Below are 21,145 nucleotides of genomic sequence, written 5' to 3' on the forward strand. Positions count from 1 at the left end.
TTCCCTTTGTGGGCAACCTGACCTTTCTCTCTGGCTACCCTTAAAATTTTTTCCTTCATTTCAACTTTGGTGAATCTGACAATTACGTGTCTTGGGATTGCTCTTCTTGAGGAGTATCTTTGTGGTGTTCTCTGTATATCCTGAATTTGAATGTTGGCCTGCCTTGCTAGGTTGGGGAAGTTCTCCTGAACAGTGTTTTCCAACTTGGTTCCATTCTCCCTGTCACTTTCCGGTACACCAATCAAATGTAGGTTTGGTCTTTTCACATAGTCCCATATTTCTTGGAGGCTTTGTTTGTTCCTTTTCATTCCTTTTTCTCTAATCTTCACACTTTATTTCATTAAGTTGATCTTCAATCTCATATCTTTTCTTCTGCTTGATGGATTTGGCTATTGATACTTGTGTATGCTCACAAAGTTCTTGTGCTGTGTTTTTCAGCTCCATCAGGTCATTTATATTCTTCTCTTAACTGGTTATTCTAGTTAGCAATTCCTTGAACCTTTTTTCAAGGTTCTCAGCTTCCTTGCATTGGGTTAGAACATGCTCCTTTAGCTTGGAGGAGTTTGTTATTACCCACCTTCTGAAGCCTACTTCTGTCAATTCGTCAAACTTCTCCATCCAGTTTTGTTGCTTTGCTAGAGAGGAGTTGTGATCCTTTGGTGGAGAAGAGGCATTTTGGTTTTTGGAATTTTCAGCTTTTTTGCGCTGGTTTTTCCTCATCTTCATGGATTTATCTACCTTACGTCTTTGATGTTGCTGACCTTCAGATGGGGTTTCCATGTGGATATCTGTTTTGTTGATGCTATTCCTTTCTGTTTGTTAGTTTTCCTTCTAACAGTCAGCCCCTTTGCTGCAGGTCTGCTGGAGTTTGCTGGGGGTCCACTCCAGACCCTATTTGCCTGGGTATTACCAGCAGAGGCTGCAGAAGAGCAAAGATTGTTGCCTGCTCCTTCCTCTGGAAGCTTTGTCCCAGAGGGGCACCTGCCACATGCCAGCTGGAGCTCTCCTGTATGAGGTGTCTGTTGACCCCTGCTGGGAGGTGTCTCCCAGTCAGGAGGCACAGGGGTCAGGGACCCACTTGAGGCCGTCTGTTCCTTATCAGAGCTCGAGCACTGTGCTGGGAGGTCCGCTGCTCTCTTAAGAGCTGGCAGGCAGGAATGTTTAAGTCTGCTGAAGCTGCACCCACAGTCGCCCCTTTCCCCAGGTGCTCTGTCCCAGGGAGATGGGAGTTTTATCTATAAGCTCCTGACTGGGGCTGCTGTCTTTCTTTTAAGATGCCCTGACCAGAGACGAGGAATCTAGAGAGGCAGGCTGGCTATAAAAGCTTTGCTGAGCTGTGGTGGGCTCCACTCAGTTTGAACTTCTGAGAGGCTTTGTTTACACTATGAGGGGACACCACCTACTGAACCCTCAGTAATGGCGGACACCCCTCCCTCCACCAAGCTCGAGTGTCCCAGATCAACTTCAGACTGCTGTGCTGGCAGCGAGAATTTCAAGCCAGTGGATCTTAGCTTGCTGGGCTCTGTGGGAGTGGGATCTGCTGAACTAGACCACTTGGCTCCCTGGCTTCAGCCCCCTTTCCAGGGCAGTGAACAGTTCTGTCTTGCTGGCATTCCAGGTGCCAATGGGGCATGAAAAACTACTCCTGCAGCTAGCTCAGTGTCTTTCCAAACAGCTGCCCAGTTTTGTGCTTGAAACCCTAGGCCCTGGTGGTGTAGGCACCAGAGGGAATCTCCTGGTCTTTGGGTTGCGAAGATCATGGGAAAAGCATAGTATCTGGGCCACAGTGCACTGTTCCTCATGGTACAGTCCCTCGTGACTTCCCATGGCTAGGGGAGGGAGTTCCCTGACCCCTTGCACTTCCCAGCTGAGGAGACCCCCCACCCTGCTTCAGCTCGCCCTCCGTGGCTGCACCCACTGTCTAACCAGTCTTAATGAGATGAGCCGGGTACCTCTGTTGGAAATGCAGAAATCACCCGCCTTCTGCACTGATCTCTCTGGGAGCTGCAGACCGGAGCTGTTCCTGTTTGGCCATCTTGCCAGCCATTCCTGTTGTCTGTTTTTTAAGAGAAGCATTTTACACTTTGTTGGTAATGAATAGAATGGGGTGCAGAATCGTTGAATTATGGGAGGCATCTGTTTATATGCCTGTTATAAAATGGGAGTTTTTATGATCCAGGGATAGATTTATGAATAGGCCTTTGAATGATAGCTGAAGAAACAGCACTTTCATAGTCTCCTACTTTTTAAACTAAAGGTTATCTATGAACAGCAAATTCCATCTATGATCTGGTTCATTTAATTAATATCACAGGACTATTTGAATGTATAATTTCTCCTTTCATATAGATTAACTATTTAGCACAAGGACAGCTTGCAAGACAAATTTGCTGATGCTTAAAAACCCAAAGAAATGGGATAAGTTGTTAAGAGGCGATAAGAACATTTTGTCAATAGATACTAGAGTTACTGGAAGTTGGAGCTACACTCTGTTAGCCAGAAGGCCTGTCTCAAATCCCAGTTCCACCCCTTAGAATAGAATAATTTGGTCAACGCAAATGAGTGCCTTAGTTTCCCAACTGTAAAGTAATAGTTCCCACTTTTTAGGTTTGTTAAGAGGATGAACTAATTTCATGCTTGTAAAGTATTAGAACAACTCATGGCATTTGGTGATTTTTGTATAGCATTTGATTATTATGTATTATTATCATTTATTCCCATGTCCTTTGGACTTTTAGTCCTATGCTCCTTCTTTTGTACTACTGCCACCCAGAAAAGCAAAAAAAGAACCTAATATGCTGGATCAAATACATCATTTTGGCAAATGTATGTATGTATGTATGTATGTATGTATGTATGTATGTATGTCAACATATGGGCAGTCTCACTTCACAGAAATGTCTCTGCCTCCCTTCATTGAGGAGGGGCCATTTAGACGATTGTAGGTGGCTCCCAAGTGATCTCCGCTTAGCGACCGCTCTCACCGCACTGTCCCAGAGTGATTTCTCCATTCAAATGTTGGAGCCTCTAATGGTGAAAGTTTTAAATCACTGGTGCTAAGAAATGTCTCTACAGGATAGCTTATTACAGGCTCTGTTTACACAAGCCGTCTGTGGGGGACTTTGGAATTTGGCAACTCATCAGTAGTTGTGATGATCACAATCACCAGCCCCAGGACTAGGAACACACCTCCAGAAGCTGTACATTTTCATAAGTGAGGCAAGGTATTCAGCATTGGTCACCATCAGCACTGGATTTATTGTTTTCGTTTTCAAGAATCTGACTCTGTTCTGAAAACCATAAAGTTTCCTCACTTAAAGGCCAAAATGTAAATGTGTGACATGTATTTTTCCCCAAGGCAAGTGAATCCCTGCAGATGCAGTGACAAGCTATCTTTCAGTTTGATAAGATCAGTGAACTGGATGTAAAACTGCAGCAAGTCTGCAATATGAGGAAATTAGATAAGCAAGATTATCTCTAAAATAAACCTCTACTTTTAAAAACAATCTATGACTCCAGCCAAAGTGCACAGGGACTGAGGTCCCAGACATGATTTGGGGGACAACATTAATAGATCACAGATGACTCATTCAATGTGAGAAGGAATAGAACTAAGTGTTAGAATTAAGGATTAAAACAGTCAGTGTAATGATTAAATACACAGGCATAAGAGTTAAACTACCTGGGTTCACCCCTCTAATAGTATGATGGGCTAGATTCTTAAATTCTCTGCACCTGTTTCCTCATCCATAGATTGGAGATAATTGTACCTACCTCACAGAGAAATTGTGAAAACTAAATATGATGATGTCTATAAAACATTAGGAACAATGCTTACCTTTGAGTAAAACTCCACAAATGCTAGATAGTATTTTATCACTTATCATAAGTAATGATTTCAAACTGCTAACATTTGAAACTTTGATGATCAAGGATCAAAAATTTATAGATACTAATGATAGTATTTATTTTAGCAATTTAAAGTAGCTTCTTTCAACTTGCTAACATTGGAAACTCCAAGGATCAATGATTTGATGAAGTATCAAGGATTTCTCAATTTCGGGGCCATTATATTATTTTTTTTTCTTAGTAAAAGCTTTTCCATTTATAATTTGTTTCAAGCACTGTGTTATGATTGAATAGTCTTAATTGATAATATTTGTTATCTGTTTTCTAGCTTTCAATGAATAAGACCTAAGAATAACAAAGATTTAAAAAATTTCAATATAATATATATATATATATTTACTACAGTTATATATTTATATTATCTTTAAAGGTCAAACTGTGTTTTCTTGTTTTTGGTTGTGTTTTTTTTTTTTTCCCGAGATGGAGTTTTGCTCTTGTCGCCCAGGCTGGAGTGCAGTGGTTCAATCTCGGCTCACTACAACCTCCTTCTCCCAGGCTCAAGCGATTCTCCTGCCTCAGCCTCCCAAGTAGCTGGGATTACAGGCGCCCACTACTACGCCCAGCTAATTTTGTATTTTTAGTAGAAACGGGTTTCACCATGTTGGCCAGGCTGGTCTGGAACTTCTGACCTCAGGTGATCTGCCTGCCTCGGCCTTCCAAAGTGCTGGGATTACAGGCATGAGCCACCGCGTCCAGCCCAAATTGTATTTTCTTAAGGAAAATATTTAGCAGTCCTACATCTTTTCTTACCCTGTTCTCATCCTCACTGCCTAACATCAACTTTGATCACTTCATTAGAGTCAAGTCTGTCAGGCTTTTCCACCAAAAAGTTATTCTTTCCCTTTTGTAATTAATAATTATTTGGAAGGACGTATTTTGAGATTATGTAAATAGTCCATCTCTTATGAAAAACTCAATTTATGGATTCATTTCATCACAAGATTTTCCTAGTTTATTCAACGGATTCACTAAGTATTTGGGTGCTTAAATTGCCTCTGATTTGGCTAGTGAGGACTCCTTCAATATGGTTCTGTTATTTTGACATGTCCCCATCTCTTTTTAGTATTTCTGTACTTTCTGGAACAAAAAGATATTCCAGACTTACCTTGTACCCCAAAGTCAATCGTTTCTCCTAAAGGGGCCCTGGTTTAGTGGAGAACAGTTTTTAGAAAGCAGTATTTAGGTTCTAGTTGTTACTCATTGCTTTTCTTGGGGGTCATTCTCCCAGACCCTCTTCTCAGTGGCCAAGCACAGAGGCACATTTACATCTGTGTGTATCTAGACTTGTATCTTATCTATCTATTAAAAATCATGCATTTACTCCATTATCTTCAATTGCAACCAGACTCAGGGTTCATTCTGGTTCTCTTCTCTTTCATATTTGTAACTCCTTGAGGAATGAGAAACTGAACTCCCCAAATTCTTAATATATTTACTTATTTAAATTCCTTCCTATCTAATCAACCCTGTGTTGCCACTTTGTCCCCGTAAAATAAATCAGAATATTGGGACCTCAACATTACTATTGCAAAAGAAAAGTTAAGCCTGGGAACTGAGTCATGCAAATATTGCCTTTCTTTTTCCCCAGATAGCTGTCATTTCACAATCTTGTGTCATAGCATTATATGTAAGCCAGTTTCCCAACACGGCAAAAGGCCATGTACCTCCCCAGATGGCCCCCTCACAGATTGCTCTCAAGGAAGGTCCTTGTTAGCCCCAAAATCTTTCAGGATACATATTCCCCTATAAAACCAACACATGTCAATTGTAACCTTCGTTCTACCACCTAAGTTTAACTCCTAAAACCGAGTTCTGTTAAATCTCACCCTGACCATGTCAATTACAAGCTTATCTTCCAGGGTACAGAACAAGGACAAGACATGAACCACTCCTGCGCCTACCCTGAGATGGATGCATAATTGACTCTTCCTCTTTTCAAAGTGTTCACCTTCTTTTATGTAAAACATAGATTCATTTAGCGCTAGTTAGAGCCTCACATGGATGTAACTATTTGTTTCACTGCCTACCCTCCCTTTTCCCCTTAAGTAATGAGTTCCCCAAACCCTCTTCGGAAAGCCCAGGTTACAGATACTGCTGTGACTTGTGTTTTTCCTGGGTCGCCCTCAAACTTTGGCTTAATAAACCTCTACTAATTGAGACATCTGCCTCATTTTAATAACCTTTCCCCTGCTGATGCTTCCTCCGTCCACTGAGGCTCTGGCACCCCATCCCCAATCTCCCGCTCCCCACTGCCCCCATGGGTGTCCTCCTCCTCCCACTCTAGATCCGACAGCCTGCATCAGACCTACCCACCCACCCCATGCTAGGCCCACCTGGTTTGCTCCAGCTCAAACACACCTCACCATGCCCCTGTGAATGAGGATTAACCCTAACCTTGCTTGTTGCACCTGATAGCTCTAGGATGGAATCGTTCCAGAAGGAAAGGGGAAGGAATAGCATAAACTCCATCTTGGGGTTTTCTTAGGGGATTTTGCTGGTGTTATTTCTGGCATCTACCAGTAATGAGATTTTACCTAAGTTGACTGATCAGAACAATTCAACACACCCAGACATGTGGCTAAGCTGCAGGCTGCTCACAGGCATGAATTCGTTCTTAGTGGTGGTCTGTTTTCCTGCTCATTAGCACAACAGGAAACCAAGCACTGGTAATTGGATAAGTTTTCCTTTTACTTCTAATGCGCACCAAGTTAGTGGTAATGACTAAGAGGACTACTTAACTAAGTTTCAGATCTTGTTCTAAAATTCTTTGTATCTAACTGGGCTTCCATTTCAAATTCGTTCAGCTATGAGACTGGAATTGGCTTCTTACGAGCTTATCTGCTATTCCATTTACCTTAGCTTTCTCTTTGGTTCCAGGATATGGTGCCAAAAAATATATTTCTGCACAAGAGATGCTAATATGATAAGGGACATCTGGTGGCTTTTGTACACATTGCTGTGATTTTCTTCTGTTGACCAGAAAATCCTAGTCACACAATACCCACAGGCCCTCAAACATATGACTACAGTAATGTATAACTTGAGCTGCTTTACTTTGAAGAGCTAGTCAAGAGCAGCAGGGTAAGCGATTCCCACCCCACACCACCCCCGCAGGTAATCGCAATAGACATGTATAAGCTTTGAAATTTCCTATAAACAAATTTTGCTGAAACTGGCTTTTTGATGTAAAGCAGCATTTGTTATGCAAGTTCTACTGGTATTACTCTTCCCACAGCCTATTTTGATTGACTTTCAGGATGAAGACATCTAAGATACTTCTGGATTCCCTAGAAAATTTGTGTTGCCTGTTCTTTTCCAACTGTGTAGTCCTCTCCTGACTGTTTCAGGCTGGTCCAGCAGAGTGTGGAGAAATAGCTTACAATTCCATTAGAAAGAAGATCTTGTGTAATAAAAATAAAAATTAGAAGCCCAGTTGGAAGTGGTATCAGGTCATGGGTGCTTTGGAAATGAAATCAGAAGATTTGGTGCTTGTCTTTGGCTCTGTGGCTAACAAGGTATCGAATGTTTGGAAGTTTCTTAACTGACTTAGGCCACCTAAAGGTATTTGAGTAGACAAGCAGTTTCTAAAAGGTGCTTTGTAGGTAACCAGCGGCCTGCTGGTCTCTCATAGCTGCCTCAGAGGCTCATGATAGAAGGTTTGAGAAACTAGGGGATTGTCACTGAGAGGCATACAAAGGGGACTTTGGTCGAATAATCTCCATTGTCCTTCGAGTAGAGCAGCAGCAGCTCTATTTCCTGTACATTTCACATTTTTTAATTCTTGAAGGATTTTTTTTTTTTTTAAACAAAGACCTCTGCTAAAACCAAACCAAACCAAATCAAATCAAACAAAAGCTACAGACTCCTGAAGGTCCCTCTAGCTCTATATTTTTAGTATTTTCCTATGATATTTATATATCCCACATGCTGCTGGTTCACTTTGTCATCTGAGATGAGACCAATCTGTGTCCATCTGGGCTAGAAATTTCTTCCGTACTTTGATGAAAAGCAGTGTCGTCCTGCAAGATGTGAGTCTATTTCCCCATACTTCATTCACACAGGTATGAAGATGAGAAGAGATGGAGGCAGCAAAGGAAATGTGGCTTTGCATGTCACTAGCTCAACTCCCTCTGCATTTTCTTTTAAGCAAGGGAGGTGCCCCGTTGTCTCTATAGGGCAACAGCAGTGCACTGGGTCCCAACATGTTTCTGGGGCTTTTGTGAGAAGCAGTAGGCAGGAACGGTGAAGAGAAACTTAGCAGGAGGCCCAGGTGCTGTCTTGTCTAGTTTCAGAGCTATCTGATCAGGACAAAAAGGAACAAGCTCGTCCACAGCAAGATGGCCAGCAACTTGGTTATTTACCCAGTTAGTCTTGGGGAACTCTAGAGCTCTTCTAATAGCTGGGACTATGCAAATTTTTTCAAGGAAACATATACTGTGGGTTGGCGGTAGATGGGATTCAGTAGGATCCTTCTCTTATACAAGATGACTTTCTGGATGGGGTACAAAGGGAGGGGACAAGGAGAATAAGAGAGGAATGAACCAAATGTTCAACATTCTAATACTCTTTAGTAATTTGTCTAAAATGATTGGATATTGAATTATTAGAGGCATTGAATCTTTTACTTTTTGTATAACACTCAGTCTTCAAATAATTTCTGATTGAACACTAGATTAAGAGGAAAAAATAACACCACAAATGAAATAACTTGTAATTTTATTATGCAAAGGATTATTCTAAAAAATTAATAAGCTGTTCCTCTAAGCCCTTTTAGAACACATGGAAAAATTCAGAATAGTGTAAGAGCCTCTTACGGGCACTTCTTTCTTTGGAGACGGTGATGACGCAAGTATAGGATTTAGGATTGTGCTGCTCAGAGACAACTGTCTGCATAAAATAATGCCAGATTCATGGTTTCCAGACTTGTTAAATTCATGGAGTATTAAAATAAAATTGAAATAAAACGGAAAATATGATGCCTAGTTGTTTGGTCAAAATCAGTCTAGGTGTTGCTTTGAAAGTAGTTTTTAGAGATGATTAAGATTTAAATCAGTAGACTTTGAGTAAAGCAGATTACTCTCTGTAATGTGGGTGGGCCTCGTCCTATCAGTCGAAGGTCTGAAAAGACTGAGTTCCCCTGAAGAGGAAGGAATTCTGCCTCTGAACTGCCTTCAGACTCAAGACTGCAGCATCAACTCTCGGGGTTTCCACCCATCCAGCCTGCCCTGCAGGTTTCAGATTTGCCAGCCCCCAGAGCTCATTTAGGGAATTAAACCAATCTTTCTCTCTCCACATATAAACATGCTTTGTTTTGTTTCTCTGGAGAACCCTGACTAATAGACCAATACAAGACTGTGGTCTTAATTTCACCAAGTAAGGACTTAAAACTAAACAAATAAACAAAAATGAAAATCTACCATCTATTGTCATCGCTTCATGAAAGAAAGAACAATTTATATCCCCATAGGAAAGACATAATCTCAGAACAAAGAACAATTTTATTGATGAATAAATTCTATCCTATTAACTAGCTTACCACATTGCCTTTACCTGTCTCATTTTTCATACACAAGAGCCAGCCTTTAGGAACTGTGCTGGAGGTGACCCAACTTCTGATTGTGTGGGAGAACCATCCCACTGTTACTCCTAAGAGAACATTCTCTCCCAATAGTTTCCCCTGATATGAGAATGTGAGAGTAACAAGATGCCAAAATATATAGACCTCTTTTTCTTTCTACAACATAGATGCTCTTAAACAGCATGCAGAGGATTGTGTAGCTGCTTATAATAGGAGCCAGGCTGATTCAGCCCTCTTTTCTCTTTTGTCACAGGTGATCACAGCAATGGCTTGATATAACAGCACCTCACAGTTTCCTCTTAAAATGAAACCACGTTTTCTTTGTCCTCTTTCAGCTCAGTTCTGCTGTTCATACAGGGGCTTGCGAATTTTCCACTGTAGGTTTCTTAAAATTCATTACACTTGTAGAATGTTAGAGTTGGAAGGTCCCTGAACATCACAAAGTTCAATTTCATTTTTTATAGATGAAAAACAGAGGCTAAGAGAGGTAAAGAGGTGCTTAGTTGTGGCAGAAGATTGGAAGAGAAGTTCCTGCATGTTGGTTTAGCAATCATCTTGCTCATTTACAACTTCCTCTTCTGCCTTAATTACTTTTCAGTTCAGTTGCCTCTTTCTTCTAGAATAGCCCTTCTCTATTCACACTGCCTTTTCTTGGCTTTGAAGTTACAGATCTGAAACTCTTGCGTTAGCTATGCTATGGTTTTCTTCTACATTCTGTACACTGTACTGACCATCCTGTTATAAAACTCTTATCTAGGTTAAAGATTTCTTGAATTCCCTCTGGTGAAGCTTGATACCAACTGACCTATAAGGGCTTGGTTTTCACAACAGAGTCTTAATCTACCTTTGCCATTACACCAAATACTGAGAGAACAAATAAAATTATTGCTTGAAAAAACTAAGTGAAGACGATAGGATTCGTATTTTTCCCACATGCCATTTGCAGTAGCTTTTCGTATTTCTCATTTATCCCACACTTGAAATTTCATCTACTGGTTTTGTAAATTTTCTTTTGAGCCACAAATTTATCTCAGTTTCAGATTCTAATCTATTTTCAGTAGTGCTTTCAGTTTCATTTACTCCCATTTCAAAAATACTCCCTCTTGTTCTTTACAGCAATAAAATCCAAATGCAAATCCTGACAACCTCAGCCAATGGTGAGTCACGGTCTCTCATTTCCACCTCTTCTAAACGGTCATGGTCACTCATTTTCACTCTTCTAAGCACCTCTTCTTTACAGCAACAAAATCAGAAAGCAAATTCAGGCAACCTTAACCAATGGTGAGTCATGGTTCCTCATTTCTACCTCCTCTAAACCCCTCCTCTGATGATCAGGAACCTCCTCATTCCTCAAGTAGTAGCTATTCAGCACTTTACCAGTTTCCTTGAGTCTCTGACCCCATTGTCTTTTTCTTCTTTCTCATAGAAAATAGACGCAGCCATTTAAGTACTTTCTCAACTTACTCTCCAATAAATCTGATTCAAATATGTTCATCTGCAGTTTTACCTTCTCTCTAGTGTCAAAACCTGAGGTGATCCTAAACCTTTTCAAAGACAAGTCATTCTCCATGTGATACTATGTTCTGTCTCTTTAAACTGGACTCCTTTGATTATTGCTACCTCTCTATCGTTAGCCTTTCTACTGGATCTGTCCTCTTAGTATTTATTCATATTCAAGTACTTTCCAACCTTAAAAAAAAACCTTGAACCCAACATCCTCTTTGCCTTAACTTCACTTCATAAAATTTTAAAGACATCATACCTCAAATCCACAATCCTACCTGTCTTAGTCCATTTTAGGTTGCTGTAACACAGTACTACAGAATGGATAAAATTAATAACAAAGTTACTGATTTGGCTTACAGTCCTGGAGGCTGGGAAGTCCAAGGGCATGGTGATAGCATCTGACAAGACAGCAAGACTTCATGCTGTGTGATAACACGGTGGAAAGAGCAAGGGAAGATGCGAGCAAGCAAACAAGAGGGGGCTGAACTTGCTTTTGTAACAAATGCACTCTCATGATAACTAACCCACTCCCTCCATAACATTATTCATCCGTGAGGGCAGAGCCTTCATGACTTAATCACCTCTTAGTAGACCCCACTTTTTGATGCTGTTGCTTTTGGGATTAAGTTTCCAACACATGAACTTGAGGGAACACATTCCAATCATGGTACTACCTTGCATCCATACGACAATCTGTTGTGATCTACTTTTGCTTCCACAGGTCCATTAAAACTGTACTCCCTGAATTTCTGGTTGCTAAATACAATGAACATTATTCAATCCTTATTCTTTTAATCTCTTGGCAGAATACTTTCGAGTTGACCAACAGAGTCTTGTTGGCTTTTATATCCCTTGGAACCAAAGACTTACAGGGCTTGGTGGAGTTTCTGGCAACATAACAAAATCTGAAAATTGATGAAAGACTTAAAATGGAAAATAAGTGGATGCCAAATGGTGAAGGCTTTAAATGCTAAACTGTGGAGAGTGGCTTTTATTTTGTAGGAGTGATAATCTAGAAAGGTCTCTTAGCAGGAAAGTAGCATTACCACATCTTTTGGGAAGTAAATTCTGGGGCAGTTTATGGTTTGGAGCAGTGGTTTCCTTTTTTTCTCTTTTTTTTTTTTTTTTGAGAAAAGGTCTTGCTCTGTTACTCAGGCTAGAGTGCAGTGGCACAATCACGGCTCACTCACAGCCTAGGAGGTCTCAAGAAATCCTCCCACCTCAGTCTCTGCCCCATCAAGTAGCTGGGACTACATGCCAGTGCCACCATGCCAGGCTAATTTTTGTATTTTTTGTACAGAGTCTTGCTACATTGCCCAGGCTGGTCTCCAACTCCTGGACTTAAGCAATCTACCAGCTTTGGCCTCCCAAAATGCTGGGATTATAGGCATAAGCCACCGTGCCCATCCTAAAGCACATTCTTAACAGGAAAACTGACATAGGCATTACCAAGATGTTTAATTTCTCTTCAGAATCTTCCCATCAGATTCAGTTGACTCAAAAGGCAGCCCATGTGGCTGAGGGTTAGTTTAGATATGCATTGGCTCTTAGCAGTTCACTTTTGGAAACGAATTTCGTAAGATCTCAGAGTAGAACACAGGACATAGATCCAGTGGAAGAGGTTAGGTTTAACAAGTTCTGAGTTGCAAGCTAGAGAAAGCAACTAGTTGACTTTGGCTATAGAGGACTTTATTCAATGGGGAGAGATACCCAGAAGGCTGGGAAACCAGGCAGGAGCAAAGGTGATGTAACCAACTACTAGGATCACAGTTTAAAGTACACAAGGCAATGGCTATTCAAACATCAGATGTCGGGAACTTATCTGTTGTACTTACTGGATATGGGATAATGGCTGTTGTCCCTATTGATAGTTAGCCACTGATGCCTTCAACACAGGTCTTCTATTCAGTTTCTTTGCTTCACCAGTCAGGGCGAGGTGCCTCAGATACACAGGAGGTTGAAGTTTTTGCTTCTAGAGGTGGTGACTTGTGCCATCCAAACACTAGAAAGGGATTCAGATGTGGAAGAACAGCAAAACACCACAATACCAAAATCAAAAATAGAAAATAAAATCCAAAGACGTAAACTTGCAAGGATCCAATGCATCGCTTTTATTAGATTCTAAAAGCAAAACCTTTCGAAGCTTTTTATGAATTTAGAGTATCGATATATAAAACAGGTCTTGTTCTGCCTGCAGTTCCCCTTCCTATTCTTATCCACCATCCATGTACGACTTGTCAGCCTCTAAGACACCTGCAAAGAATTTCTGGTCCTATCATGACATTAAAAATTAGGGGTGAGCAAATCGTTTTACAAATAGTTTGAAAATTCCCAAGAAGGCTGGGAAACTGAGCATGAGGAAAGCCTAACAAATTCAGGCTTAGAAAAGTTACAATGTATTTCTCTTAATGCCACTTAGTTAAACTAAACAGGACAACTTCATCTGTGGTCTGGTACTCTTTCCAAACCAGACTCTTGGTCTCCATTTCCTCTCCTGAAAAACAAAGCAGTATGACTATTAGACTTTGAAGAGACTTTAAAAAAGGACACATTATTCTAGTACCCCATGAAATGTTTCAATTCTCAAGCAGTCCTTATTTTGTAATTTGCCTCTGAACTCTTGTAAAATCATCTGTTTCCTAGTTTTAAAACTGCTTGTTGCCATAAAAGCATCATATAAATGACTTTAAAAATCATTTGTGGAAAAAAACTGGTAATGTAATATTCAGATTCATAATGCTAACTAAAAGTGACCTTGAATATTTTGTTGTAGTCCTATTTTAATGTTTTAAAGCCGATTTAAAAATACTCATATTCAGATAAGCCCCAAACTAAAAACAACTCAAATGTCCATCAACAGGTGAATAATTAATTTATAATATATTCATACAAAGGAGCAGTACTCAGCCACAAAAAAAAAAAAAGGAACTGAACTATGAACTGTTATTGATCCTTGAGCTAACATGGATGAATTTTAAGAACATACAGTGGAATGAAAAAATGACTTCATTTATGTAAACTTTTTAATGCAGGCAAATGCAAAGTACAGTAATAAAGATCAGAACAATCAGGCCAGGCGCGGTGGCTCACGCCCATAATCTCAGCACTTTGAGAGGCCGAGGCAGGCAGATCACCTGAGATCAGGAGTTCAAGACCAGCTTGGGCAACAAGGCAAAACTCCGTCTCTACTAAAAACGCAAAAATGAGCCGGGCGTGGTGGTGTGCACTTGTAATCCCAGCTACTCACTCAGGAGGCTGAGGCAGGAGAATCGCTTGAACCCAGGAGGTGGAGGTTGCAGTGAGTTGAAATCATGTCACTGCACTCTAGCCTGGGCAACAGAGAGCGACTCCACTCCATCTCAAAAAAGGATCAGAACAATCGGTGGAAGGAAAATGGAAAGTGAAGTGACCGTGAAGGGAACCAAAGGGAGTGATGGCTCTACAGTTGCATACATTTGTTAAAACTCAAACGATACAGTAAAATGCCTGTGTGCTTACTGTATATAAATTACACCCCAATTAAAAAAAAATTGCATAGACATCTAGTAAGTCACAGGCATCTTATTTCCTGCTTCTGTATTGTTGGGAGACAGAGAATATTAAGTATCAAAGCTAAGTTAAGATTATTACAAGAAATTAAGAAATTGTCAGATAAGATCATTCTAAGTATAGACTCCCTAAACCTGCAAAGCAAAACCCTTCATATAGACCCACCATTTAAAAAAAATAGCTACTTTTAAAAACATTCACTCAAGCTAGCAGATAACAAAATACTTATTTTATTGTTGTAAAATTAAAAATAGTAGACAAGCATATATACAGTTCCAAAGCAGAGCAATACAAATATATAAATTATTGCAGTTTTCAAAGAAAATATAACAGCCAAATAATTGTCAATACTTTTTTGAAACGAACTTGGTTTTACCACAGCAGTTTCATTTTCTTTTCCAAGTCTTAACACAATTTTATAAAGTAAATTTCTAACACCAGAGAGATTAAGTTCAATGACCATAGTATATGCTACTGTTTTAAAGCAAGGTTAACACACACACACACACACACAAACACACACACAAAATGGAATTGAATAAAAGTTACTACTTAATACTTTCTAAACGGCCTCTTTTGGAGGTACGGTGAAAGAAAAACATTCTAGATGTGTCTGAAAGAAACAAGGTACACACTTACTAAAATTCCCCTTTGCTTTATTTAGGTGTAGTTGAGGGAAGTTCAACTAATCTTTAAACCTTTTTTGGGGGAGGGCAATACTTATCTTCATGATTTTTTGTTTGCTTACTTTAGTAAATTTAAAACTGTGAAATAATTAAATATTATTAAAATGTATTAGTAATGTGGACTCAAACTAAAAAGAACAGGGAAAGCATATGTTACAAACTAGGTATTTTGGAGACTTGACATAATACGGTTCATATCAATGTTACTATAGCCAGAAGTTGCTTAAGAGGTTAGACTGCACCATAATAAGGGCAATTATGAAAGGATGAAGTGAAATAAAATCCTGAGATGCAAGCATTATAGCCCTCCTCCAAGTTACCTTTATTTCATGTGAGGGCTCTAGTATTCTGGTAAATAAACTCTTCCCTGCCCCATGACCACAAAACTTTACTTGGTAAGAATAAACTGTTGAGGGTTTTATCTCTTACTAATTTTCACCACAAATTTCCTGAAATAATTACTCCCACCAACCTCAAGTTAAAAATACAATCACACACTGAAATGACATCAATTATCTTTGCTTTACATCTGAACAAAAAGTATTAACATTTTTTATAGCGTATTACACTTCTTAATAAGCTCTTAGTAACAACATTTGTCAGTAAATGAACTGGCATAAGTCAGAAAAAGTGACAATACAAGAATTTTACATGGTAACCTTTAAAATTTTCATGTACAAGTAACCCACTTTATGGTCACTAACCTGAACCTCCAATTAAGCTGCACAAATAATTTACTCTTTAAAAATTCCTACTTTAAAGCATTTACATTTTACATTTTATAATTTAATAACGAAAGCAGATTCTTCCAGAACAAAACAAAACCCAAACTGGGAACATTAAAACACAAACAGATCTAAAAGCTTACTTTAAAAAAACCACAAAAATGTACTAACAAGCCTTACCAGTGTAAACACTAAGGTAAAAAATATATAAACAACATAAAACACAAAACCATTTTAAGTCATAAAGAATATGGTAAAATGGCTGGGCGCAAGGGCTCACACCTGTAATCCCAGCACTTTGGGAGGCCGAGGCGGGTGGATCACAAAGTCAGGAGATCGAGACCATCCTGGCTAACACAGTGAAACCCCGTCTCTACTAAAAATACAAAAAGAAATTAGCTGGGCGTGGTGGCAGGCGCCTGTAGTCCCAGTTACTCAGGAGGCTGAGGCAGGAGAATGGCATGAACCCGGGAGGCAGAGCTTGCAGTGAGCTGAGATCGCGCCACTGTACTCCAGCCTGGGCGACAGAGCGAGACTCTTGTCTCAAAACAAAAACAAACAAACAAAAAAGATGGTAAAATGAAAATCCGTATCTCAAGATGCCTGTCAAGATATATTTGACTATATATTTTGACTATATTTCTGAAATCACTTTCTAACATGAAGTTGACATTGAAAAAATAATCCTTAAATGTATATCAAAATGGGCACTTTGTGGTAAAATGAACATGTATTTTGAAAACCTAAGAACGTGTCTTTGCTCTACCACTGTTCATAGTAAACGACACAACAAAACACTATTCTGCTGCCTGAATCATGTATTACTGGACACTCAAGTGTATGCCTTTTAAAAAAGACTAATTTAGATATTAATATGAGGATCAAAGGATAAGATGATAATCTCAGAGTAAACATAATTGATTTTTAGCTTAATTATAAGGCTGAACTGATTTAAAACTTTAAAGAGAATCTGTGTGGTCAAAACACTTTTCTGATTTTAAAACTCAATTTAACTTGTCAAATTATAAAACTGAATGTGAAAATGATTAGTCTTATCTCACTCCCCTTAATCACATAAGCTCTGAAAATTTAGTAATGAATGACTGGCAGTCTGTTTTGCCACTTTTTAAACAGTAGTACATGAGATATGCTTCAAAACATCCTCAAAAATTAGTAACAACAGTAGAGAACAGCCAAGTATGGAAAACAATATTTGTGATATTTCATGTTCTCTTGTTAGAACTCAACTCTGTACCTGATACTTATATTTGCATACACAGTAATTGCATATTCGATTAAGAAAACATAGGACTAAATTATAAGTTTACCAAATATTTGGATAAACTGCTGTGCAAAATACTTCAAAAAATTTTTTTCACTAGGAACTCATCCAAATAAAGTAGTGTGAGTACCAGCACCACAAAGTTTTTTTTAAGAGCACCTCTCCTTTGAAGAGCTTAAGTAGAAATATCTAAATGGAATAAATCAGAGTCCCCACTTAAGACCTTAGTACATGCACACTCTCATCCACTTGTTCCGTACTCATTAGTAAAGCTATATATTTGTCAGAAAACTCCTTTCTTTGGATAACACTGTAGCATTCAGTACTGTAACTTATGGCTCATATTCTGGAAATATGCTACTACTGATATCAAATGCAACATATCCCCAACTTTTATGACTGTCCCTAACTCATCTAAACACAAACCCAAATGCACGCAAACACACTGGCTGGTAACCAAAACTGAATTACGCCAGAAAAGAGTAAAGTCAAATTTGAAAATGTGGGAACAATTAAGCACTAAGATACTGGCATAATCAGGAAATGTATTTACCCAACTTGTAAGTTTGAATATTTTGATATTGCACACATTTAATTTAAAGCTCATCAAAACTAAGGCAATGCATCCATACTCCCTGGATTTTAAATTCATTTTGCATGACTTAAAGAATTGAGAGAAATCGAAAGCATCTTTCAAAATTCCCCAAAAGTAATGTTATACTTCAAAGAAAACAAAACAAAATCAATGGATATCAATTAATACCTTCAGGCCAATTTAACACGCTAGCATTACAAAAAGTTGTTTTCAATTAGATTGAAGTGTTTATTTGCTTAAATACTTTTTTTGTGTTTAAGAATAAAATCTGACCCAAGCCAGGGTAGGCTGCCAAATTTAAGGCAAATGTCATTTATATCTTTATGCATGAAGCTGCCAAGTTACTGGGCTTTTCTGTAGATACTTTCAAGCAAGGATCTACCTCATATATACATTCGAAACATGAATTAAAAACAGAATTTAGAGCCCATTTTAATTCTGCATTGGTTATAGCTTTTACTATAATACATTATTAAAACTTATCTAGCTGTTTGGGACAATCTGTTAGATAAAAACTCTTTGGAAGCATCATAGGCAACTTACGAGAACATTCTATATATAGGCTTATATTTTTTTAATTAGGAGTTTTGCTTTTCTTCTGTCAAGCAATCCTCTTTTTCTCTATAGAGTCTAAAGTTTAGAAAAATACCTCACAATGCTTTTTTTGAGCACTAAGTTCAATGATGGTGATAATACAATTTGGACAGTTTAAGTATTCTTGAAACTTTACCCAAAGTGGCACACAAAATAACCTCACTTTCTTTTCAAAGACAGAACAATTTCACAGCACATTCAATTTGAAGACAGATATATTTGAATTGGAAGTGAGGCTTGACTAACTCTGTCCAAATTCTAATGCATCAGTCATTGTAGTGAAGCTAATAATGAAAGAAGCAGAGGAGACTTTCATTTCTATGGAGACAAATTGACAGAGAAGCCAGATTACTCTTTTCTTCCTGAACGAATAACTGCTTTTGTTAGAAAACAAAATAATGTATTTTATTTACTTGAATACTGCTTTAAAAGTTAATTCCTCTTTTAAGAGTTATTAGAAATTAAAACAACTCAACTAAATAGATTTCTAATCCAAAATACATTTATCTTTGGAAAGCAAGGTAACCGTTGTAAAAACACTGTATTAAAGGAATAAAATGCAGTGACCTGAAATATGGGTGAACATATTCACATATGATAGTGTAAATAAATATACAGAACCACTCAAATATACAATTATAAAGAGAATGGCAAAGTACCTAAAATAGCATTTTTACATATAAAATTTTTATATTAAAATATTGCTCATAATAAATAAGAGGTGATATGAATTCCATTTCCCTCTTAAAAATTATCTTTAGTAGTTTAAGGAGTTTGTTAATCTGTTGTTTCGACAGGTGAATTACATTAAAATGTTTAATAAAATGACACTCTAACAGTATATTTAAGTAGTCACATGTGATAAAATCTGTTTAGTAATTATGGGAAAAAAGAGTCCCCAAATGAGCCAAAATGATTAGCCCCAGAAGACTAGAGTATAATGATCTGCTTTATTTGAAAAAGATGTCTAATACTGTCTTATGTTTGGCAAATTTAATGACCATAAAAAAATGGACCAGGACTTTCTTTAAACTTCTTCAAAGTCTGCATGTCTGGGAGACCAATAAAGGGCAGGGCATACTAAGTAAGTCTGTTTAGGTCAGTTGTTTATGGGTAGGTGTGACTTCATTCCTGTTCGCCCTACTTGCAGACATGGTAACTTAGAATAGTTCTTCAGAAGCTGTTCGATGGCAACGTGGCGGACATGGAGCTGTGAGGCCAAAGAATCTTTTTCTTGCACTTGGTGTGTTAACTCTTCAAAAACTTCTGTAAAAGATTGAAAACTTTCATTTGTAGTATGCAGAAAGCCAGTGCTATGATTTATATTTCAAGAACTCTAACTGAAATCTGAATTGGGCAAAGTGTCACAATGAAACTGATTTGATACCAAGGAAACAGTTGTGTTCTCTACAAAGCATATCAGTTCTGATCATCCTAGGCATCTGTATACTGTACATAGCCAAGTGGGATTTGGCTTTTCTCCATCAAGTGAAATTTGAGTCATAGCAATGACTCCAGAGATGCACAGCAAACATGGTGACTGCTACTGTAGCTGAGCCACTTTTCTCAATTAGAATCTATAAACAGATTCAATCAGTATATAATGTGATTTATGGACAAGAAGTGCCCGTTAGTATTCAGGTCTGGAATCACCTCTAAGAGGCTTTGGAATCAGACTACCAGGAGTTTTGAGTCCTTGTTCCTACTCTTACGTGCCTTAGGCAAGCAACTTTTGGTTTCAGTTTCCTTTACTGTGTAACATTAATAATGACAGTAAGCACTTCACCAGGCTACTGTAAAACTTAAATGAGATCATATTTGTAAAGCACTCATAAATTTCTACAACTATTATTGCGATTATTTTTATTATTCTGAGAGGCTGTGTGGTTAAGCTTTGGAGTTTAAATCCTTGATCTGCTACTGATTGGATGCATGATCTCTGTAAGCAACTTAACATCTCTGAAGTACAATTTTCTCATCTAAAAGGAAATAAACTGAAAAGGAGACAATTGGGGAATCTGAACATTAATTGTTAAGTGTTAGCATTATACTTGATGATGTTAAGGAATTATTAATTTTAATGGTGTGATAATGACATTGTGACTGTTTTTTAAAAAGTTATCTTTTAGAAGAAATCCTAATCTATGGACAAAAACCAATGTGTTAGCTGGGATTTGGCTGAAAATAATCCATGCTACGGGTAGTGCATTGGGAATGGATGCAAGTAGAGATGATTATTATTATGCCTTTGATAACAGTTGAAGTTGGTGAAGATGGTTTAAGGGGTTCACTATACTAGTCTCACTACTTTTATATATGTTTGAAATTGTTTATAATTTAACAAAAAAGACTAGTATCACGTGCCTTAAAGAACTGTTTGGGAGCACTCCCACACAGTGCCTGGTGCAATCGTGGGTAGTCAATAAAATGTTAGTAAGAGGTTGTAGTTTCCATTTTCACTTAGAAAAGAAAAATGTGGCCGGGTGCAGTGGCTCACACCTGTAATGCCAGCTCTTTGGGAAGTTGAGGCAGGAGGACTGTTTGAGCCCAGGATCTCGAGATCAGCCTGGGCAACATGGTGAGACCCCATCCCTATAAAAAATAGAAAATTAGCTGGGTGTAATGGTGCACATGACAGTAAGTCCCAGCTACTTGGGAGGATCACCACTGCATTCCAGCCAGCGTGATAAAGCAAGATTCTGTCCAAAAAAAAAAAAAAAA

General features: G+C 38.5%; 1 protein-coding gene across 4 annotated transcripts in view; it reads right to left on the reverse strand.

The window, feature by feature from the left end:
* Window positions 1-19,355: 19,355 nt before the first annotated feature.
* CUNH21orf91 (chromosome unknown C21orf91 homolog) overlaps window positions 19,356-21,145 on the reverse strand; it is a 32,407-nt gene continuing 30,617 nt past the window's right edge. For all 4 annotated transcript variants that reach the window (XM_017893783.1, XM_017893786.1, XM_017893785.1 and 1 more), the window contains exon 5: window positions 19,356-19,690. In XM_017893783.1, coding sequence (XP_017749272.1) covers window positions 19,524-19,690 — 167 coding nt within the window. In that variant the 3' untranslated portion in view covers window positions 19,356-19,523. The remainder of the gene's footprint in view (window positions 19,691-21,145) is intronic.

This window comes from Rhinopithecus bieti, unplaced genomic scaffold (genome assembly GCF_001698545.2).
Source record: "Rhinopithecus bieti isolate Rb0 unplaced genomic scaffold, ASM169854v2 scaffold_24256, whole genome shotgun sequence".
Lineage (NCBI taxonomy): Eukaryota > Metazoa > Chordata > Mammalia > Primates > Cercopithecidae > Rhinopithecus > Rhinopithecus bieti.